The sequence below is a fragment of the Pangasianodon hypophthalmus genome, chromosome 26 (assembly GCF_027358585.1).
Source record: "Pangasianodon hypophthalmus isolate fPanHyp1 chromosome 26, fPanHyp1.pri, whole genome shotgun sequence".
Classification (NCBI taxonomy): domain Eukaryota; kingdom Metazoa; phylum Chordata; class Actinopteri; order Siluriformes; family Pangasiidae; genus Pangasianodon; species Pangasianodon hypophthalmus.
In genome coordinates, this window is record NC_069735.1 from 4,810,761 (window position 1) to 4,830,052 (window position 19,292).

The 19,292-nt window shown below is 41.3% G+C and overlaps 1 protein-coding gene across 26 annotated transcripts in view; it reads left to right on the forward strand.

The window, feature by feature from the left end:
• Positions 1 to 19,292, forward strand: part of dmd (dystrophin) — a 260,429-nt gene that overhangs the window by 110,988 nt on the left and 130,149 nt on the right. For all 26 annotated transcript variants that reach the window (XM_053230044.1, XM_053230046.1, XM_026928750.3 and 23 more), the window contains 5 exons: positions 355 to 527; positions 3,269 to 3,425; positions 12,276 to 12,393; positions 17,108 to 17,376; positions 18,893 to 19,030. In XM_053230044.1, the coding sequence (XP_053086019.1) occupies positions 355 to 527; positions 3,269 to 3,425; positions 12,276 to 12,393; positions 17,108 to 17,376; positions 18,893 to 19,030 (855 nt within the window). The remainder of the gene's footprint in view (positions 1 to 354; positions 528 to 3,268; positions 3,426 to 12,275; positions 12,394 to 17,107; positions 17,377 to 18,892; positions 19,031 to 19,292) is intronic.

Below are 19,292 nucleotides of genomic sequence, written 5' to 3' on the forward strand. Positions count from 1 at the left end.
CATGTTAAGGTCTGATTATCATTGTTTCTTTCTTTTATCAGTTTTTGTTATGATGCTGATTCTTTTATCTAACTTCTTGGGAATGAGTAATGTAAGTTGCGTATAGTACATTCACAAGAAAATGTTTATTCTTGCTGTATGTGAAGTTAAAATTTTGTACTGCTCAAATATTGTTGTAAAGTATTGTACAAATACTATAGTACCTGTTTGGCATTTACTGTATTTACTAAAGCAAATCCTGTGGTTAACTGTGATTAAAAAAAAAATTATTGTTTATACAGTTTTTCTTCTTAGCTCCAATGACAGAAAACACTAACAGAAATACACCTGTTATATCCTTGTTAATCTCTACAGGATCTCCAGAGGGAGATAGATACCCAGACAGATATGTATCATTCACTTGATGAAAATGGGCAGCGTATTGTGGCATCACTGGGAAGGGCAGACAATGCTATAGTGCTACAAAAACAACTGTACAACATGGAAAAGCGCTGGAAGGACTTATGTAAAAAAGTCAATACTATGAGGTAAGAATCTTTTATTTCTGAAATAATTTTTGTATTTGAGGTTTATGTCATCACCAGTATCTCACACACCTCTGATATCTGCTCATTAAATTCCTACATGATAGCAAAAACAAATTTCACAGTTCATTATAGCAATTGAATTGCTACATAAAGCAAACTAAGAGATTTATTAGGTGCAATCTGATGAAATGTGCACATTTTACACAAACCTCCATAGACCGTCAGCTTGGACACCTCTGTGTTTGTGACACCAGCACTAAAATATACACAGAACATCTGTAGGTGACATGATAATGATAATTGATGACAAAATTTGATTGCATCTCAGGCTCTGACTGTTTGTATTTACAAATATTAGAAAGCAAGTGTCATCAAACATGACAACATGGGGAAAAAGTGCAAGCGGATTTGCTACCAGGGTCTATGAAAGACAGTATCTTTCAAATTAGCAAAATAATGTTTTGTGGCTTGGACAATTTTTGGTTTTGAAAAAGGTGTTCATTTACATATACCTTATGAACTAAAACACACCTGTGTCAGAGGAATTTTTATACAGTTATGTACCATCTTAATATAACTGCATATCAGATATGACCATACACATATTTGGTCAATAAGGGCCAGAGTGTGTTACAAATAGCATTCAGCTGAGCTATTCACTTGATAAATTAGTTGCAAGCTACCTGACTATAAAAAATTAAAACTGTTTGTATCTCACAGATAGAAAATATCTATTTGCAGTTAAATAATCAATATCATCAGTAATTATCATAAGTATAATTGTATAAGTAGTAACAATAAAAGAGAAAATAGCAGATTTAGACTAGCAAATTGAGATTCATAATTGCACACACAGAGCTTGTATACTGAAATGCAGGTAATGTAGTTTGAATAGTGTTGACATGATACTATTGGAATGTGCAGTGATTTACAAAATAGCACATACAGTATGCATCTCCCCAGATGCTATTCCACCACCAGAGGGCTATTCGAAGACCCTTGTATATTAACCATTTTTAGGTTATTACATAATTTTGTATCCACATATAAAACTGAAATTTGGCATTTAAAAATTATTTAATTTAGTCGTCTATTTTTCAGTGTTTGATTAATTTCTTTGAGAATTTTATTTATTTGAAAAAAAGGTTATTTGTGACAAATTCGGACACTCCCCAGCCCTTCGATTTACTTCTTTCCTTGGATCTTGGATCTGTAGCCTACTGAATGCTTTTCTTTGATTGGCTTACTATTACAAGACCTGCATAAGTTAAGGCATGTTTCATCTAAATTAAACACACCTGTGAGGATAAATTGGGGATTGCTATATGCATATGACATGCAAATAAGGGAATAGTTGGCGAAGCTTGTTTCCACGCTTCTGAAGCCAATGTGTTTTGTGAATGTGATGTCATGCCGTTGAATATGTCAGTAGATGAATTTATGGCTCTGGGTTTATTGCTCTTTTTTACGGGGCGCATCAGGTCTCAGTAATGACAGTCCCATCTTCCTGACCTCTGTGGATATGGACACATTTGAGAACCAATAGTTAGCCCATTTAAAGGACATTACAGAGCTCTCACCTCACCCCCTGCAATCAGTTAAATAGGTCAGTTTAATGATGTAGAGCAAACAGTGGAGGTGCCAGGTAACTATTTGTGGACCTCAGCTCAGCATTTAATACAATCATTCTGGTTAACCTCCAATCCAAGCTCAGCGTACCTGCCTTCACCTATAACGGGATCACCAGTTTTCTGACTGGTAGGAAGCAGCAGGTGAGGCTGGGGAAACTCACATCTGGAACCCTGATCCACACAGGTGCCCTCCACAGACGTGTGGTCTCCCCACTGCTCTTCTTCCTGTTCACCAGTGACTGCTCTTCCGTGGACCCTTCTGTTAAACTCCTTAAGTTTGCACATGATAAAACAGTTGTCTGTCTCCTAAATAACCTACTTTTCAGTGGGCATTTTTTTGCTAGAAACACAAGTCTAACTATAGTCAGTTACGGAATAAAAATTCCCCATCTAGCCAAAGATGTGTGCAAATGATGTCTCAGTGATGTTGCATGCAGCCTGTTTGTTAGGCATTAGCACATCGTTATTTTGGATCACTGTTAATGCATATTCTTTATATTCTTCTTTTATACCTGTAAGCAACTGAATACTTAATCAGTTATTGATTATATTAAGTTGTGTCTTACTGGCTAAACAATGCTACCAAAAAGCAGAATAATCATAGGGGGAGGGTCTGTGAAGGGAACTTGAGCTGAATCTGCTCATCACTAGGAGAAAGTGGAATTTTAATAGCAAATTGTCACTGAGAATGAAAAAGGACTTCTTTTTTTAGCAGCCCTGTTTTTTATCACTGTTTTCCAGTGTTTCCAGGGCATAGTGTTACGGTTCACATTAAAAACACAACAACAACAACAACAACAACAAAACATTCCGGCTTAGACCACGTCCACTTCCAGTTTAAATCTGAATATGAAAACAGATAAAATATTTTGAGCACTATACAGATACAAATACAGGTAATGACGCAGCATCACATCAGGTTCTTCTGACTTTTTTATAAAATACTTTTAGCAGACTACTATATTTTTAAAAAGGGTGCATCTTCATGTAAAAAAATACAAACTCAAACCTAGTGCCTAGATGTACAAAATGTAAATTTCATTACGTTGTATCTATATATTATTTGCTAAGGTGTTTTTTGCCCTACTTTGTCCCTTTTCTTCTTCTCAGGCATCACCTGGATGATAGTATGGAACAGTGGAAGCATTTTCATCTATCCTTACAGGGTCTGCTCCAGTGGCTACAGCTTAGGAGGGAGGAGCTGGAGCAACAGAAACCAGTTGGGGGAGATGTCCCTGCTGTTCGTCAGCAACTGATCACCCATAAGGTTAATATGACACACTTTTTACTATATGTTTCTCATCATGTTCTTGTAGTAAGACTAATTTGCAGGGTACTTTCTTTTTATCTTTGTGGGTCATAGCCAATATTAAGTTAATATTTTGCACATATCCATATTCAAATCTACTGACTTAAATGGACAGTTGTGCAAGTCTTGTGAAAGGCCTGTGTGAAAAATAGACATGTGACAATTCCAGGCTTTCGCAGCATGATATTAGCTCTGGCTAGGAGCAGGTTTAAGTATTATGTTAGTATTTGTTGTAATCACAATATTTGACCCTTGGAATTCATGTTTTAAGCAATGTGAATACACACAAAAATTAGGGAATGCAATTTAAAAGCAATATTAAATATATAATCTAATATACACTCACTATCCACTGTAGTAGGAATACCTGTACACCTGCATATTCATGCAATTATGAGCCAATCATGTGATGGCAGCACAATGCATAAAATCAGGCAGATATAGATCAAGAGGTTTAGAATGGGATCTCAGTAAGTTCGTATCCTATCTTGTCTATCCTATCCTATCCTGTCTTGTTTTGCATCATCAGTGAATCAGTTAATTATTTTATGTGTATGTATATATATATATATATATATATATATATACACACACATATATATACACACAGTCAGGTCCGGAAGTATTTGGACAATGACAGAGTTTTTGTGATTTTGCCTTTATACACAACCACAATGGATTTGAAATAAAACAATCAAGATGTGATCGAAGTGTAGACTTTCAGCTTTTTTTTAAGTGGCTCAACAAAAATATGGCATTTACCATTTAGGAATTACAGCCATTTTAAGCAAAGTACTTCCATTTTCAGGGGCTTAAAGGTATTTGGACAATTGACTGACAAGAAGTTAATTGACCAGGTGCGGTCCATTTCCTCGTTACTTCAAGAAAGATGAAGCAGATAAAAGGTCTGGAGTTGATATCAGGTATTGACTTGGCATTTGGCAGCTGTTCGACTGGAGCTACCAATATGAAGTCCAAGAAGATCTCAGTGAAGGAGGCCATTATTAGGCTGAAAAAAACAACATAAATCTATAAGAGAGCTAGCAAAAACCTTAGGTGTGGCCAAATCAACAGTTGGTAACATTCTTGAAAAGAAAGAAAGCACTGGTGAGCTCAACAACATTGAAAGGCCTGGAAGACCACAGAAGACAACTAAAGTGGATGATCGCAGAATCCTTTCCTTGGTGAAGAAAAACCCCTTCACAACATCAACAGAAGTCAAGAATACTCTGGAGAAGGTAGGCTTATCATTGTCAAAATCTACAATCAAGAGACGCCTTCATGAATGTAAATACAGAGGGTTTGTAACAAGGTGCAAACCACTGGTAACATTCAAGAACAGGAACGCCAGATTAGACTTTGCCAGAAAACATCTAAAAAAGCCTCCCATGTTCTGGAATAAGATTCTTTGGACTAATGAAACCAAGATTAACTTGTACCAGAATGATGGGAAGAGAAAAGTATTGTGAAAGAAAGGAACAGCTCATGATCCAAAGTATACCACATGTATCAAACATGGTGGAGGAAGTGTTATGGCATGGGCATGTATGGCTGCCAATGGAAAGGGCTCACTGGTGTTTATTGATGATGTGACTGCTGACAAAAGTACCAAGATGAATTTTGAGTTGTATAGGGCTATACTCTCTGCTCACATTCAGCCAAATGCTACAAAACTGATAGGACACCACTTCACAGTGCAGGTGGATAATGACCCTAAACATACTGCGAAAGCAACTCAAGACTTTTTGAAGGCAGAGAAATGGAATATTCTTCAATGGCCAAGTCAGTCGCCTGATCTCAACCCAATAGAGCATGCTTTTCACTTACTGACAGGACAAGACTGAAGGCAGAAAGACCCACAAACAAACAGCAACTGAAGGTGGGTGCAGTGAAGGCCTGGCAAAGCATCTCCAGGGAGAAAACTCAGAATTTGGTGATGTCCATGGGCTCCCGACTTCAGGCAGTCATTGACTGCAAAGGATTTTCATCCAAGTATTAAAATTATGGTTATATTTACAATTATGTCACTTTGTCCAAATACCTTTGAGCCCCTGAAAATGGAGGTACTTTGTTGAAAATGGCTTTAATTCCTAAATGGTAAATGCAATATTTTTGTGGAATGTCTTAAAATAAAGCTGAAAGTCTTTACTTCGATCACATCTTGATTGTCATTACTCACCTATAATGTGAAGCACCGTCCTATCAGTTTTGCAGCATTTGACTTAATCTCAGCAGAAAATATGTATGCTTCAGAATTCATTCCGCTACTTCTATCAGCAGTCACATCATCAATAAACACCAGTGACCCAGTTCCATTGGCATTGTCTCTTGATTGTAGACTTTGACAATGATAAGCATACATCCTTCAGAGTGTTCTTGACTTGGCTAGCTGTTGTGAAGTGGTTTTTCTTCAACAAGGAAAGAATTCTTCAGTCATCCACTTTAGTTGTCTTCTGTGGTCTTCCAGGCTTTTGGTGTTGCTTAGCTCGCCAGTGCATTCCTTCTTTTTTAAGAAAGTACCAAATTGTTGATTTTGCCACTCCTAAAGTTTCTGTTATCTCTCTGATAGTTCTATTTTGTTTTTTCAGCCTAACGGTGGCCTCCTTCACTTGCATCAACGCCTCTTTGAACTGCATATTGACAGTTCCCATGAACAGCTACCAAATGTAAAGTCAACACTTGGAACTCCAGACCTTTTGTCTCCTTAATTTGTCACGAAATAACAAGGAAACAGGCCACACCTGGCCATGAAACTGCTTATTAGTCAATTGTCCAATTACTTTTGAGTCTTTTGAAAATACAGAGTATATGTGAAAAATGGCTGTAATTCAATATATTCAGTAATGCAATATTCTAGTTAAACCCCTTAAATTAAAGCTGAAAATCTACACTTCAATCACATCTTGGTCGCTTCATTTCAAATCCATTGTGGTGATGTTCAAAGGCAAAATTATGAAAATTGTGTCTCTGTCCAAATACTTATGGACCTGACTGTATAAGAAGCTAGATTCATCCAGTATGATTTAGAGACAAGAGTTTTATTTAAAAAAAAATCATGTAGATACTTGACTCGTAATCCTTTATCCTAAATTACATTGTCAATAAAAATGCTTAGTAGAAAGAAAGAAATTAAGGGGTGTTTCTTGTCCTAGACATGATGGCACCCGTGAGGTCGGCTGCCATCAAGACTGCACTTCCCCTTACTTTAACATCTTTTTCGTTTCACCACTGCTATCACCAGGTATAAACACTTTTATTTCAGCCAGCATGGATCCTGTAGTAAAAACAACAATCCAGCAGTGTTCCTCTCGCATGCTCCTGCATACCCAACCTGGAGCTCCTGACCATCAAATGTCACCTTCCTCTGGAATTTACCTCGGTCATAGTCAGTGCCATTTATGTTCCACCTTGGGTGGACATGGAAACTGCCTTATGTGAATTATATGTGGCTCTCACTCAACACCAGACTCATCACCAGGATGCTGTGCTCATTGTAGCAGGTGACTTTAACAGTGCCAAACTTCCACCAACACAGGATACTGGACCATTGCTACATTTCATTCAAAGACAGCTACAAGGCACATTCTCAAGCACTATTTGGGAAATCGGACCATGCCGCCATCTTCCTCATGCCTAGAAACAACGGCTGAAACAGGAAGCTCCAGTTCAAAGGGAGGTCGCACACTGGACGGACCAATCAGTGGCTGCTTTGCAGGACACTCTAGATGAAGCAGACTGGGACATATTCAGACACATCTCTGATGACAACGTGTTTACGGAAGCGGTTGTGGCATTTATCAGGAAACTGGTGAATGATACTGTCCACAAAACCATCATTAGAAGGTTTCCCAACCAGAAGCCATCAGAGAATAAAACCATCTGTGATGCGCTGAGATCTCGCACCGCTACCTATAACACACGGCTCACCACCGGGAGCATGGACTAGTACAAGGCTGCATCCTACAATGTGTGCAGAGAGGTGAAAGAGGTGAAGTGGTGCTACGGGAGGAAACTAGAGTCACAGTTCCAACAGGGTGGATCTAGGGTGGACCCTGTTGGAACTGTGACTCTAGTTTCCTCCCGTAGCACCACTTCACCTCTTTCACCTCTCTGCGACCTGAGAACGATAACAGAATGGTGAATGCAGATGCCTTTCTGGCAGACGAGCTGAACACTTTATAGGCTTGCTTCAAGGCTGCAGCTAACAGCGCTAGCAGTGCTCACATCGCTAACAGTGCTATTGGCAGTATGCGTGCGGAGAGTGTCAGAGCAGGAAACGCTCTCATCATCTCAGAGCATGACGTGAGGAAGGCTTTTAGGAGAGTGAACACCAGGAAGGCAGCACGACCAGACGGCATCTCAGGTCCGGTCCATAGAGCCTGTGCTGAACAGCTAGCTCCGGTGTTCACAGAGATATTCAACCTCTCCCTGGCACAGTTGGCAATCCCCACTTGCTTTAAACAGTCCATTATTGTTCCTGTCCCAAAGAAATCCCAGCCTGCCTTCCTCAGTGACTATCCCCCAGTAGCCCTGACCTTAGTTGTGATGAAGTGCTTTGAAAGGCCGGTCAGAGACTTCATCACCTCTTCATTACCTGACACCCTGGACCCATTACAATTCATATACCGTCCCAATCACTTGACCAAGGACACCACCACACACAACCTACACACAGCCCTGAGCCGTCTGGACATCAGAAAGGGAAATTTTGTTAAAATGCCATTTGTCGACTACAGTTCAGCATTTAACACAGCTTTACAGAAATAATTACATTCAAATTAAATTAAACCAAAATAAATTGTAAATATGTGAATGTATCCCTAATGAGCAAGCCAGAGGCGATGGTGGCAAGGAAAACCTCCTGAGTACTAAGCTGCTCATGGCCTGAGACGATATGAAGAAGAAACCTTGAGAGGAACCAGACTCAAAAGGGATGCTAACAGATAGTACAATTATAAATAAATCCCTTCTATAATGGTGTACTGCATGGACAAATAGTGCAGTTGTGCAACCAGTAAATTCATCATGGTTTTCAGAAGAAGTCCATGGTTTTCAGAAAAAGTCCAGTTTGTTAAACCTGACCTATCCTAGTCCTGAGTACTAAGCTGCTCATGGCAACTGCAGCCCCAAAGCCACCACAGCGATCGCAGTCCCAAGCCATTACTGTACAACCCCCATATGAGATCCCCAAGCCATGTCCACGGCCCCCAGGGGGTACCGTCCCCAGCAAGCCCAGTGATCTTAAGGCCGTCCATGTGGGGCTCCCCCCAGCAGCAGCGAGCGATCTCAACCGATGAGAACTCCAACTAGGAGTAGGGCATCAGGATGGATCAGGCAGGTCCGGAGAGCAGAAGGGGTCAGGATCACTGGTATCTCAGGGGTAGCATGTGTAGCTCCAACCAGAAGTAGGGCATCAGGATGGATCAGGCAGATCTGGAGAGCAGAAGGGGTCAGGCTCACTGGCATCTCAGGAGCAGCATGTGTAGCTCAGCAGAGAGAGAAAGAGAGAGCGAGAGAGAGCGAGGGAGAGAGAGGGAGAGATTGATAGGTAAGCTTTTGTACTTTGTTGTTAGGTAAGACAATGTACTTTGCGTGCAGAGTGCAAGCAGGGACTCCGGCAAGACTAGCCGTGACAGCATAACTAAAAGGCAGAGCCAGAAGGTACTCAATGTCTATGGATATGTCTTAATCATAATATATGCACCTTGCTTAATATATGCACGCTACCACTTCAATCGTACATTCACATCAGCAACTGCAAAGAGTTTAAATAGCGTCAAAGTAGCGTCAAAGTAATTTGGTAGTACTTCAAACAGCATGGAAAGAGAGCCTTCCGACCTATAGAATATCTCTTAGTGCTGCTATATCAAAGTATCTCTCCACCCTAATTGAAGATAACAAAAATGATTCTAGATTCTTATTTAATACTGTAGCAAAATTAACTAGGAATAAGACCAGAACAGAAACATGCACACAATCATTATATATATAATCAAACTCCTGATTAAAAAACCTGACCTCAAACCCTATCAATTGTCCAACTATAGACCAATATCAAACCTTCCCTTTATCTCCAAGATACTAGAAAAGGTTGTAGCACAGCCGTTATGCTCATACCTACATAGGAATAACATTCGTGAAATGTATCAGTCAGGATTTAGGCCTCATCATAGCACAGAGACAGCGCTGGTTAAAGTGATAAATGGCCTCTGATCAGGGTTGTGTCTCCTTGCTTGTGTTGCTTGAGCTTAGTGCAGCTTTTGATACCATTGATTGTGCTATTCTCCTTGATAGACTAGAAAATGTTGTAGGTGTTAAGGGAACGGCCCACTCCTGGCTCAGGTCTTATTTGACTGATCGTTATCAGTTTGTAGATGTAAATGGTGACTTCTCTACGCATACTAAGGTGAAGTTTGGTGTTCCGCAAGGTTCTGTTTTAGGCCCACTGCTCTTTTCTTTATATATGCTACCTCTGGGCAAAATTATTTGTAAACATGGTATTAGCTTCCACTGTTATGCTGATTACACACAGTTGTATGTTGCAGCAAAGCCAGGTGACAGACACCAGCTTAATAAAGTTGAGGAATGTGTAAAGGACATTAGACATTGGATGCTCATTACCTTCCTTTTACTTAATTCTGACAAGACAGAAGTACTTGTACTAGGACCACATGCAGCTAGAAGTAAGCTTTCCGATTACATGATAACTCTGGATGGCCTTTCTGTTTCATCATGTGCAGCAGGAAAAGAACTTGGTGTGATTATTGACTCCAGTCTTTCATTTGAAGCTCATGTAGATATTATTACTAGGATAGCCTCCTTTCATCTCAGAAATATTGCCAACATAAGAAATATAATGTCACTACATGATGTAGAAAAATTAGTTCATGCTTTTGTTACCCCTAGGTTGGATTATTTTAATGCCTTGCTCTCTGGATGTTCCAGTAGGTGCATAAACAGAGATACCACTGATCCTGGCCCCTTCTGCTCTCTGAACCTGCCTGATCCATCCTGATGCCCTATTTCTCGTTGGAGATCGCTTGTTGCTGCTGGGGGTGGCCCCACATGCACGGCGTGAAGATCATTGGGATTGCTGGGGGTGGTGTCGCCTGGGGGCCATGGAAATGGCTTGGGAATCTCATATGGGGAGTTGTACCATGATGGCTTGGGACTGCGATTGCTGTGGTGGCTTTGGGGCTGCGGTTGCTGCGAGCAGTTTTGCACTCAGGTCTCCATCAGTGGACAGTGGGTAGGTTCAACAAACCAGACTTCATGTGAAAACTGTAATGAATATTCCTGGTTGCACAATTGCACTATTTGTCCATGTAGTGCACAGTAATAGAAGGGATTTATTTATAAGTGCACTATCTGTTATCACCCAGATGAGGATGGGTTCCTTTTTGAGTCTGGTTTCTCTCAAGGTTTCTTCCTCATATCGTCTCAGGGGGCTTTTCCTTGCCACTGTCTGGCTTGCTCATTAGGGACAAATTCACACATTTACAATTTATTTTGATTTAAATTAATATGAATGTATTTATTTCTGTAAAGCTGCTTTGTGGCAATGTCCATTGTTAAAAGTGCTATACAAATAAAATATAATTGAATCTCCAACTTCCTAACACAGACCACAAGCAGTACTGGTGGGCCCCATCAGCACTTCCTGAGCCCCCTGCTGTACTAATTGTACACTTATGACTGTGTGGCCACTTCCACCATTGTCAAGTTTGCTGACGACACTATTGTGGTGGGCCTGATATCTGATAACGACAAGATGGCCTACCTAGAGGAGATTAAAACCCTGGAGGGCTGGTGCCAGGAGAACAACCTCATCCTGAATGTCAGCAAGACAATGGAGTTGATAGTGGACTTCAGCATGAAGCAGGAGAGGAGCTACCACCCCCTTAAGATCAACAGGGCCCCAGTGGAGAGAGTGGACAGTTTCCACTACCTTGGTGTTCACATCATGCAGGACCTATCATGTTCCTGTCACATTAACACCCTGGTGAAGAAGACCCATCAGCTTCTTTACCACATTAGATGCTTAAAGGACTTTAAACTGCCCTCTGAGGTGCTAAAGAACTTCTACACCTGCACCTTAGAGAGCATCCTGAGAGGAAGCATCTCAGATTGGTTTGGGAACAGCACAAAGCAGGATAGGCGGGCTCTTCAGAGGGTGGTGCGATCAGCTGTGTGTACCATCTGCACTGAGCTCCCTGACCTGCAGTCTATCTACAGGAAGCGGTGCTGGACCAAGGCCAGGAAGACAGTGAAGGACCTCAGCCATCCAAACAATGAACTCTTTTCTCCCTCTCCCTCCCTGAAGGCCAACAGAGAAGGAATGAGGAGGAGCTTCTTCCCACAGGCCATTTGGGCCCTCACACAGAACAACACATAGGACTAGAGCTTGGACTTGTTTGCACAATACCCACTACCTCAACCAGATGTTGCACAACATATACTGCACATATCTGCACCTTATTCAAAATACAGTTGTACTGTTACTGCCACTGATCTTTGTATCTCTTATATCATATTTTTATATTTTTATATTTTTCGTTTCCTACCTGCATAGAAGTCAATTCTGGTTTATGTAAATTCTAGTTTTATGTCACGGACAGTCAAAAAAAAGCATTACATTGCACGTCATACTGCATATGGTTGTGTCTGTGACCAATAAAATTTGAACTTGAACTTGCATTTATTGTCTGGAAAATATAGCTACATATACAAATGCCCTCACTGTGTATTGTATATGTTATGAGAAAAATTCCAGTATTCCAATACATACAGCTTATCATTTTGTCACAGGATTTCAGAAGGGAGCTGAGTGCAAAAGATCCTTCAATAAATGAAGCACTTGATAATGTGAAGAGTTTTCTGATTGAGATGCCTGGTGAAGAAAGGAAACATACACCTGTTGAAAGAGGTACGCTATTTTTGTCAGTTTACTGCTAGGGAGAGATTTAATCTTACTGTAATATGCATGTGTGCAGTATTTTTTGATTTATGGAAAAAATATGGAATTTTTGGAAATTATGGAATGAATGTGTTTTTACTCAGGTATATGTAATTATATGGTGGGAGTGCAAATTGTTTCTGTTTCTTGTGTTTGTAAACTTTTTAAGGGCTTAGGTGGTTAGCCGCTTTGGGGGTTACCTATGGCAAGGTGTGTGGCTGACCAAAAATACCAAACATTTGTTGATCGATACATTAACTTACATTCTGCTGTAAAGTGAACATGATGAATTCTCCTAATCTTACTGCTAGAGCACAGCCACAAGTCAGCTTTGATGATTTGATGTTCAGAATTGATTGTTTTGTTGTAGAGAGTGGTTTCCCTTTACCTAGAAACAGTGTTATTAGTTATTTGCATGCTTCTTCGAGTAAATTTTTATTTTAATTGGAGATTTTACACTTGCCAATGTGATCAAAGTTCAAATTCAGCTTTGTTTCACCCTGTTTGCCACTGACCGTTTAATATGGCAAGTAGGGATTAACTTTTTACAGGCTTTCCTGTGGGGCACTGACAGGGGATTCTCTGGCCTGGGGTGTTCTCAATTTCCTGGTCAAACTCCCTGCTTAATGTTCCCAAAAAGACTGGTGGCAAGATGTGCTCTTCAGCGTTCTCTTTGGGAGGGACTGAGTACAGGCATGAGAGGGAGTCGGCTTTCGTGTTCTTCCAATCTGGTCGGTAGGAGAGGGTGAACTAGAAACTTGAAAAGAACAAGGACCACCTTGCTTGCCATGAGATGAGTCTCTTAACCATCTTGATGTGTTCCAGATTCTTATGGTCAGTGCATATCATAAACAAGTGTTGGGCTCCCTCCAGCCAGTGACACCACTCCTCCAAGGCTAGTTTTACTGCCAGGAGTTTTCAGTAGCCAGTGTCGTAGTTTTGTTCAGCTGGAGACAACTTCTTGGAAAAGAATGCTACTGGGTGAAACTTAGGCTTCTCTCCAAACCTCTGTGACAACACCACCCCATGCCAGTCCCTGAACCACTGAACCACTCCCTTCCATGATGAAGGGCTTGGGGGGGATCTGGGTGCTTCAGATGGGGGTCAATCCGAACGTTTCTTGAGGCATTGAAATGCTGGGTCAGAGTTCCACTGTAGTTTCTTGGACCCTTTCTTAAGCGAGGCTGTGAGGAGCGTGATGATGGAGCTGAACCCTCTGATGACCCAGCGGTAAAAAAGTTGGCAAACCCCAGGGACCTCTGTAGCTCCTTCACTGTTGTGAGGATCGGCAAATTGGTGATGGCGGTGACGTTACCCTGATCCATGATAACACCCAAGAGAATGCAACAGCGGGGCCCCACACAAACCCACTTTTACCTGGGAGAAAGCCCGTTTGCACAGCTCCGTCCACTGGACCGGATGTGTTAGTGTTTTATCCTGGTCCACGTGCCCAGCCATTGGATTATGATGAGCTGCATGGAACATAGGTTCCCTACAGCTTTTTGGTACCAATAACTGGATCAGCTTTTCTTTAGTTTGAGTGTCCTGTGTCACTTGATAGATCATTAAAAATCAAAAAGTACAGGTTGGTTAGCGCCACATTAGGCTGGGTTTGTTGACCATCAGTTACTCTCACTTGGATGCAGTACATTCCTGCTTGATCGGGAAGGCTCGAGGCATGTCAGAGATCCGGTTCAGAGTTCCCACCTCCATGCAGGAACACTGTTCCTGGAAATGCCCAGCTTCCCCACAGCGCCAACACACCTGCCTGGGCTTTGCCTCAGCTCTGGTTGGCACAGGATGTTCTCCCTGTGGAGAGAAAGACAGAGCATGGGGAGACATTAGAGAGGCAGGGGAGGAAAATTGAGGTGGAAACTGGGTCGAGGGTGCTGGTTTCTGGGCCCTGGCACCTTGGTTCTGGGGAGCTGGAACTGGGGGATAGGAGGGGAGGAAATAGAGAAAGTGAGAAAGAAAGACCAGGGATGCCTGGACCAGGAATTGTGATCTCTTCCACATCCCGCTCCTCTGCCTTCAAGCACTTGCGACAGGAGTCCTTCAGCTGCTGCCTGTGCTGAATGGGCAGCTGACCTTGGAGAGCTGCAGCAACTGTAAGTGCCAGCGGTGCTTATCAGGTGGCCAGGTAATGCAGGACCGCCCTTTTGATGCTGGAATACTCCAGCTGTGTCTGTATTGGCAGCTGCTGGGTGGCAAGCTGGGCTTCCCCTGATAGCAAGCGGAGGAGTCCCAGAGCCCATTCGTCCTCCGGCCATTCCCATGCAGCTGCTGCACACTCAAAGAGCTCCAGGAGGACCTCCGGATTGTCTGTGCAGGCCATCTTGGTGAGCGTCACGTGTGGCATGCTGACAGGGGACACAGCTCGGTAGCAGGGGACACAGATCTCGCCAAGTGGGATGGCTTTCACTTCAGGGTCTTCCCCAGGTCCCGGGTTTTGGCACCACTGTAATACCCCCAGTGTGTGAGAGTGTGGAGGAAGACTCAAGAGGCAGGCAGAACCTTAGCTGAGCACTGGGCTCGCGTTTATTCAGTCCGTGCTTTTCAGCACACTTTCACAAAAAAACTTAACAAAAGCAGCACCACAACAGGAAACGAGTCCATCCCAGACTCACAGATTTCGCTCTGTCAGGTTCAAGTTCACATTCCTTGGTGTGGGTGTGTGTGTGTGTGTGTGTGTGTGTGGTTCACAAGCTCTGCCAGGTGGTATCTCCCGCCAGTTACGGGAGTTACTGAAAGCACAAAGAGACACAAATAAGTAAACTGGCGGTAATAAGGCAGAAGTGAGAATCAGCATGTGTTACCTGCTGGTTCAACCTTCCTCCTCTCCATCCACAACTGACTCTCTACCAAGCCCCTGCTGCCACACTGCTGTTGTTGCTCACCGACAAGGTGGCCTTGGGAAGCCAGAGCCTGTTGCCACTCTAGGAAACCTGCTGCCTCCATGCTTAGGCAAAGTATTCTGTCAGGCGGCGGAGTCGTTGACAGCTGCAGGTTAAGAGTCTTTAAACAGGCAAACATATCCAAAACGTGAAGCAGAATCATAGTCAGAATACAGGCAGAAGTCAGGCGATATGCAATCAGAGTTATCTGGGCAAAAGATAAAGACATAAACCAAAATTCAGTAGCGTAGTTGTGACAATGAACACTACACAAGAATAACAAAAGGATTGGTATCACAGATACAGGACACTGAGCATGTTCTTCACAATGAATGCAATGACTGAGAGTTCTTTTCTACTGTGGAGTGTGATTGAGTAATTGAGTCCAGGTGTGTGCAGTCAGTGAAGGTGAATGTGAATGTGAGAGTTCATGATGTCTGTTTGGTGCCAAAGTCTTTGCCAGCCAAGTTTGTAGGCCGCTCTGAGTTCTGAGAGTTGTATTTGGTGGCCATGCTTGTAGGCCGTTCTGTGTAGAAAGCAATGTTGTTTCTCATTCGTGCAAGTATCTAATCATGAGGCAACAGCATAATGTATAAAATCATGTAGATACTGGTCAAAAGATTCCATTAATATTCACATCAAACATCAGAATGAGAGGAAAAAATATGTGATCTCAGTAGCTTCAACTGCAGCATGGTTGTTGGTGCCAGATGGGCTTGGTTTGAGTGTTTCAGAAACTGCTGATCTCCTGGGATTTTCACAGCAGTCTCTAGGGTTTATCTAGAATGATGGGGAAAACAAAAACATCCTGTGAGTGGCACTTCTGCATGAGAAAGGCCAGACTGGTTTGAGCTGAGAGGAAACCTGCAGTAACTCAAATAACCACTCTTTAAAACCACAGTGAGCAGACAAGCATCTCAGAATGTGTCAGGTCTCACATTCATTGAAACTGGACAGCTGAAGATTAAAAAAGCATTGCCTGATTTTTTTTTCCCAACAGTCCAGTTTTGGTGAGCCTGCACCGTAGCCTCAGATTCCTGTTCTTGGCCTCAAGGCTCAACATGTTGTCTTTTCTGCACATGACAATTGTAAAAAATGGTTAATCACTCTATAACCCACTTTCCCTCTCTCAACCCCCCTGTCTCTCTCAATCTTTGCAATATATCTTACAATAGAAATATAATCACACAACCGATTATATGCAATAAAACAAGATTTTGGTTTTGATTGTGGATTATTTGTAAACTAAAAGTTTATGTAAAAAGTCTTCTACTCCTTCCCTGAGCATGGGGCATGTGATTCCTGCCTCTATTAGCCTCTATTAGAGATTCCTGGGCCTCTATTAGCACGTGTTGTGGTTCCTATTTTGACAACTGAGCAACATCTAGAAAGATGACCAAATCAATGAAACATCAGTTTATATTTGTAAAATAGCAACATTTTTTAAATTTGAAATAGGTAATTAGTATTCCAACAGAATTGTAAATGAGTTGTGAATGAGGATAATCTGAAGATTTATTTATATATTTGTTGAATGGTTGATATACAGTACATGTATATTGTGGGGAAAATATCAAGTAAATATCAGGTAACTACTACAATACAAAACTACAATAAAAGTAAATATATAATAAATGTAACAAAAATGAATGCTTTGATCACTTAATTTGTAAGCAGTATTACCTATAGTTTAATTATGGTGTTACAATAGCACTATGGAACTATGGACACCTGTACTGTTACATATAGTGTTTAAAGAAGTTTGCTTTTGCTTCCAATGTATTCTCCAGATGTCAGCTCAGATGAGAGAATTCAAAATGTAGAACGCATTTTGCGTAAGGAGGCAGAGGATGTAAGCAAACTTTGGAAGAACCTGGGTACAGCTGCTGCAGACTGGCACCAACAGCTGGAGCTAGCTTTGGAGAGACTGATGGAACTTCAAGATACAGCGGATCAGTTAGAGATCAAGCTTCAACAAGCGGAAAATGAAAAAAATTCTTGGGACCCAGTTGGAGACTTGCTTGTTGACAGTTTAAGCGACCAAATCGACATGGTTAAGGTTAGTTTTTGGCATCACATTATACTGATATACACAATTCAATGATGAAAGAGTGAGACAATTAAATGAAATTATTGGGGAGTGGTGCACATTGTAACTGAGTTTCAGAGGATAGAGGAGTTTGCAGTTATTTTACTGCCTGTGCATCAATCTTATTAATCCACAAGGAGGCAATAACTAAACTTTTTGAGACTGTCATATTGAGATGTATCAGAGTCTATGTAATTATTCTATAGTTTTAAATTAATAATCTTCAAAGCTTTGGTTTTCAGTAATTGAATAATACATTCAGTGGCCTGTTTATTAGGTACAAATGCTTGATATCTACACTGATTGCCTATTTTATCAGGTAAACTTATTGTATAGGTTACTTTGCAGGTTAGAAATACTGACTGTAGACCATCTGTTGCTAAGCACAGTTTGTTATCCCTCCTCAACCTCATCCATCAGCAGAAAGGGATCATCACAGGACCGCCTCAGATAATTGTTTGGCTGGTGGGCCATTCTTAGCACAGCAGTGACACTAACCTGGTAATATGTATGGTGGTAGTATGGGTTTGTGTTGATGGGATCTGGTCAGCAGATAATTCCTTTCCGTTCATGGATGGGACCAACATATGGCCACAGTACAAAATGCAAACAAAATGTACAAAATGACATGCAGCAGGTATACCTGATAAAATAGTCATTTAGTACAGCTACATGGTAGGTGTATCTAATAAAGAAATAACTGAGTGTCAGATGTGCTAAGCTAAATATGAAGGTTGAAAAAAATTGAAATCATGGGTTTCTGTGAAATCATAGGGGTCTGTGAGCTCATGTATGCGAAAGGGGGAGGATAGCGCTTTCCTTCAAGTGAGTTATGCTGCCCCATGATGTAGCATAATCAGCAATTTGAAAAGATTCGGCTGGCAGCTTCACATGATATGGGGCCCAACACCTAATATGGGGCTCATATCAGTTAAGCACTGATGTTTTGCAGAAACAAATTCTGGGAAGAAAAAAAAAAAACAGTATGAAATGAAAATGTTATATCAGGTTTCTCTGCTAAGGACTATGGTCACTCTTGTTTATTGCAAGTCTGCTTTTGAAAATGCACACCATTCATTGTAGAGGCAGGACCTCTGGGATGCTGGGATGCTAGTCCTTAAAGACTGCTGACTGAGAGAGTAAGGGCTTGGAGTGTTAAATCCAAAAAAAACTTTGATGATGCATTGCATAGATAGAGTTAACCTGGGTACATTTGTGAGCAACTGGGTTTGGGTACAAGAATATTTGTGGGTGTGTGTGGTCTGAAACAAATACGTAAGATTCAAAATTAGACATAAATCCTAAAACAGCAATCCTCATTGTTGATTAGCCACAGATATGCCAGACATGCCATCTTAAACAGAAATAAGTTTTAAATAACCAATAATCATTCATAGATGGACATTGACAAAATCAGTAAGCTGCTGTAAGATGTTAATCTAATTGTGCTTTGTCTAATTTCCTCCACCTTTCTGTGATTAACCAGGGATTCCAGGAGATGATAGCTCTGATCCAGGATGATGTAAATCAAGTCAACAAATTAACCTCTCTGCCTGGTATTCAACTGTCCCCAGACAACCTGAAGAGAAATGATGATCTCAATAGGCGATGGAGACTTCTGCAGGTACACATATTTTGACCAAAACGAGCCAGTTTGATTAAGGGCGTTAATTTTTTAGATGTTGATTCAACCATTTTTATTTACGAGTTAAAACAAGGCTATACAAGATAGTATAGGCAAGGCAAGACCTGGTCAATGCTAGCATACAAGAAGCGCAATGGTGTAAACACAAGGGACACAGGGAGGCATTTTACATTGGGGTTGCTTGAATTTTAAGTAGCACTATGACATCACACCTGAATGATAGTCTGACCATTTTTCTTTT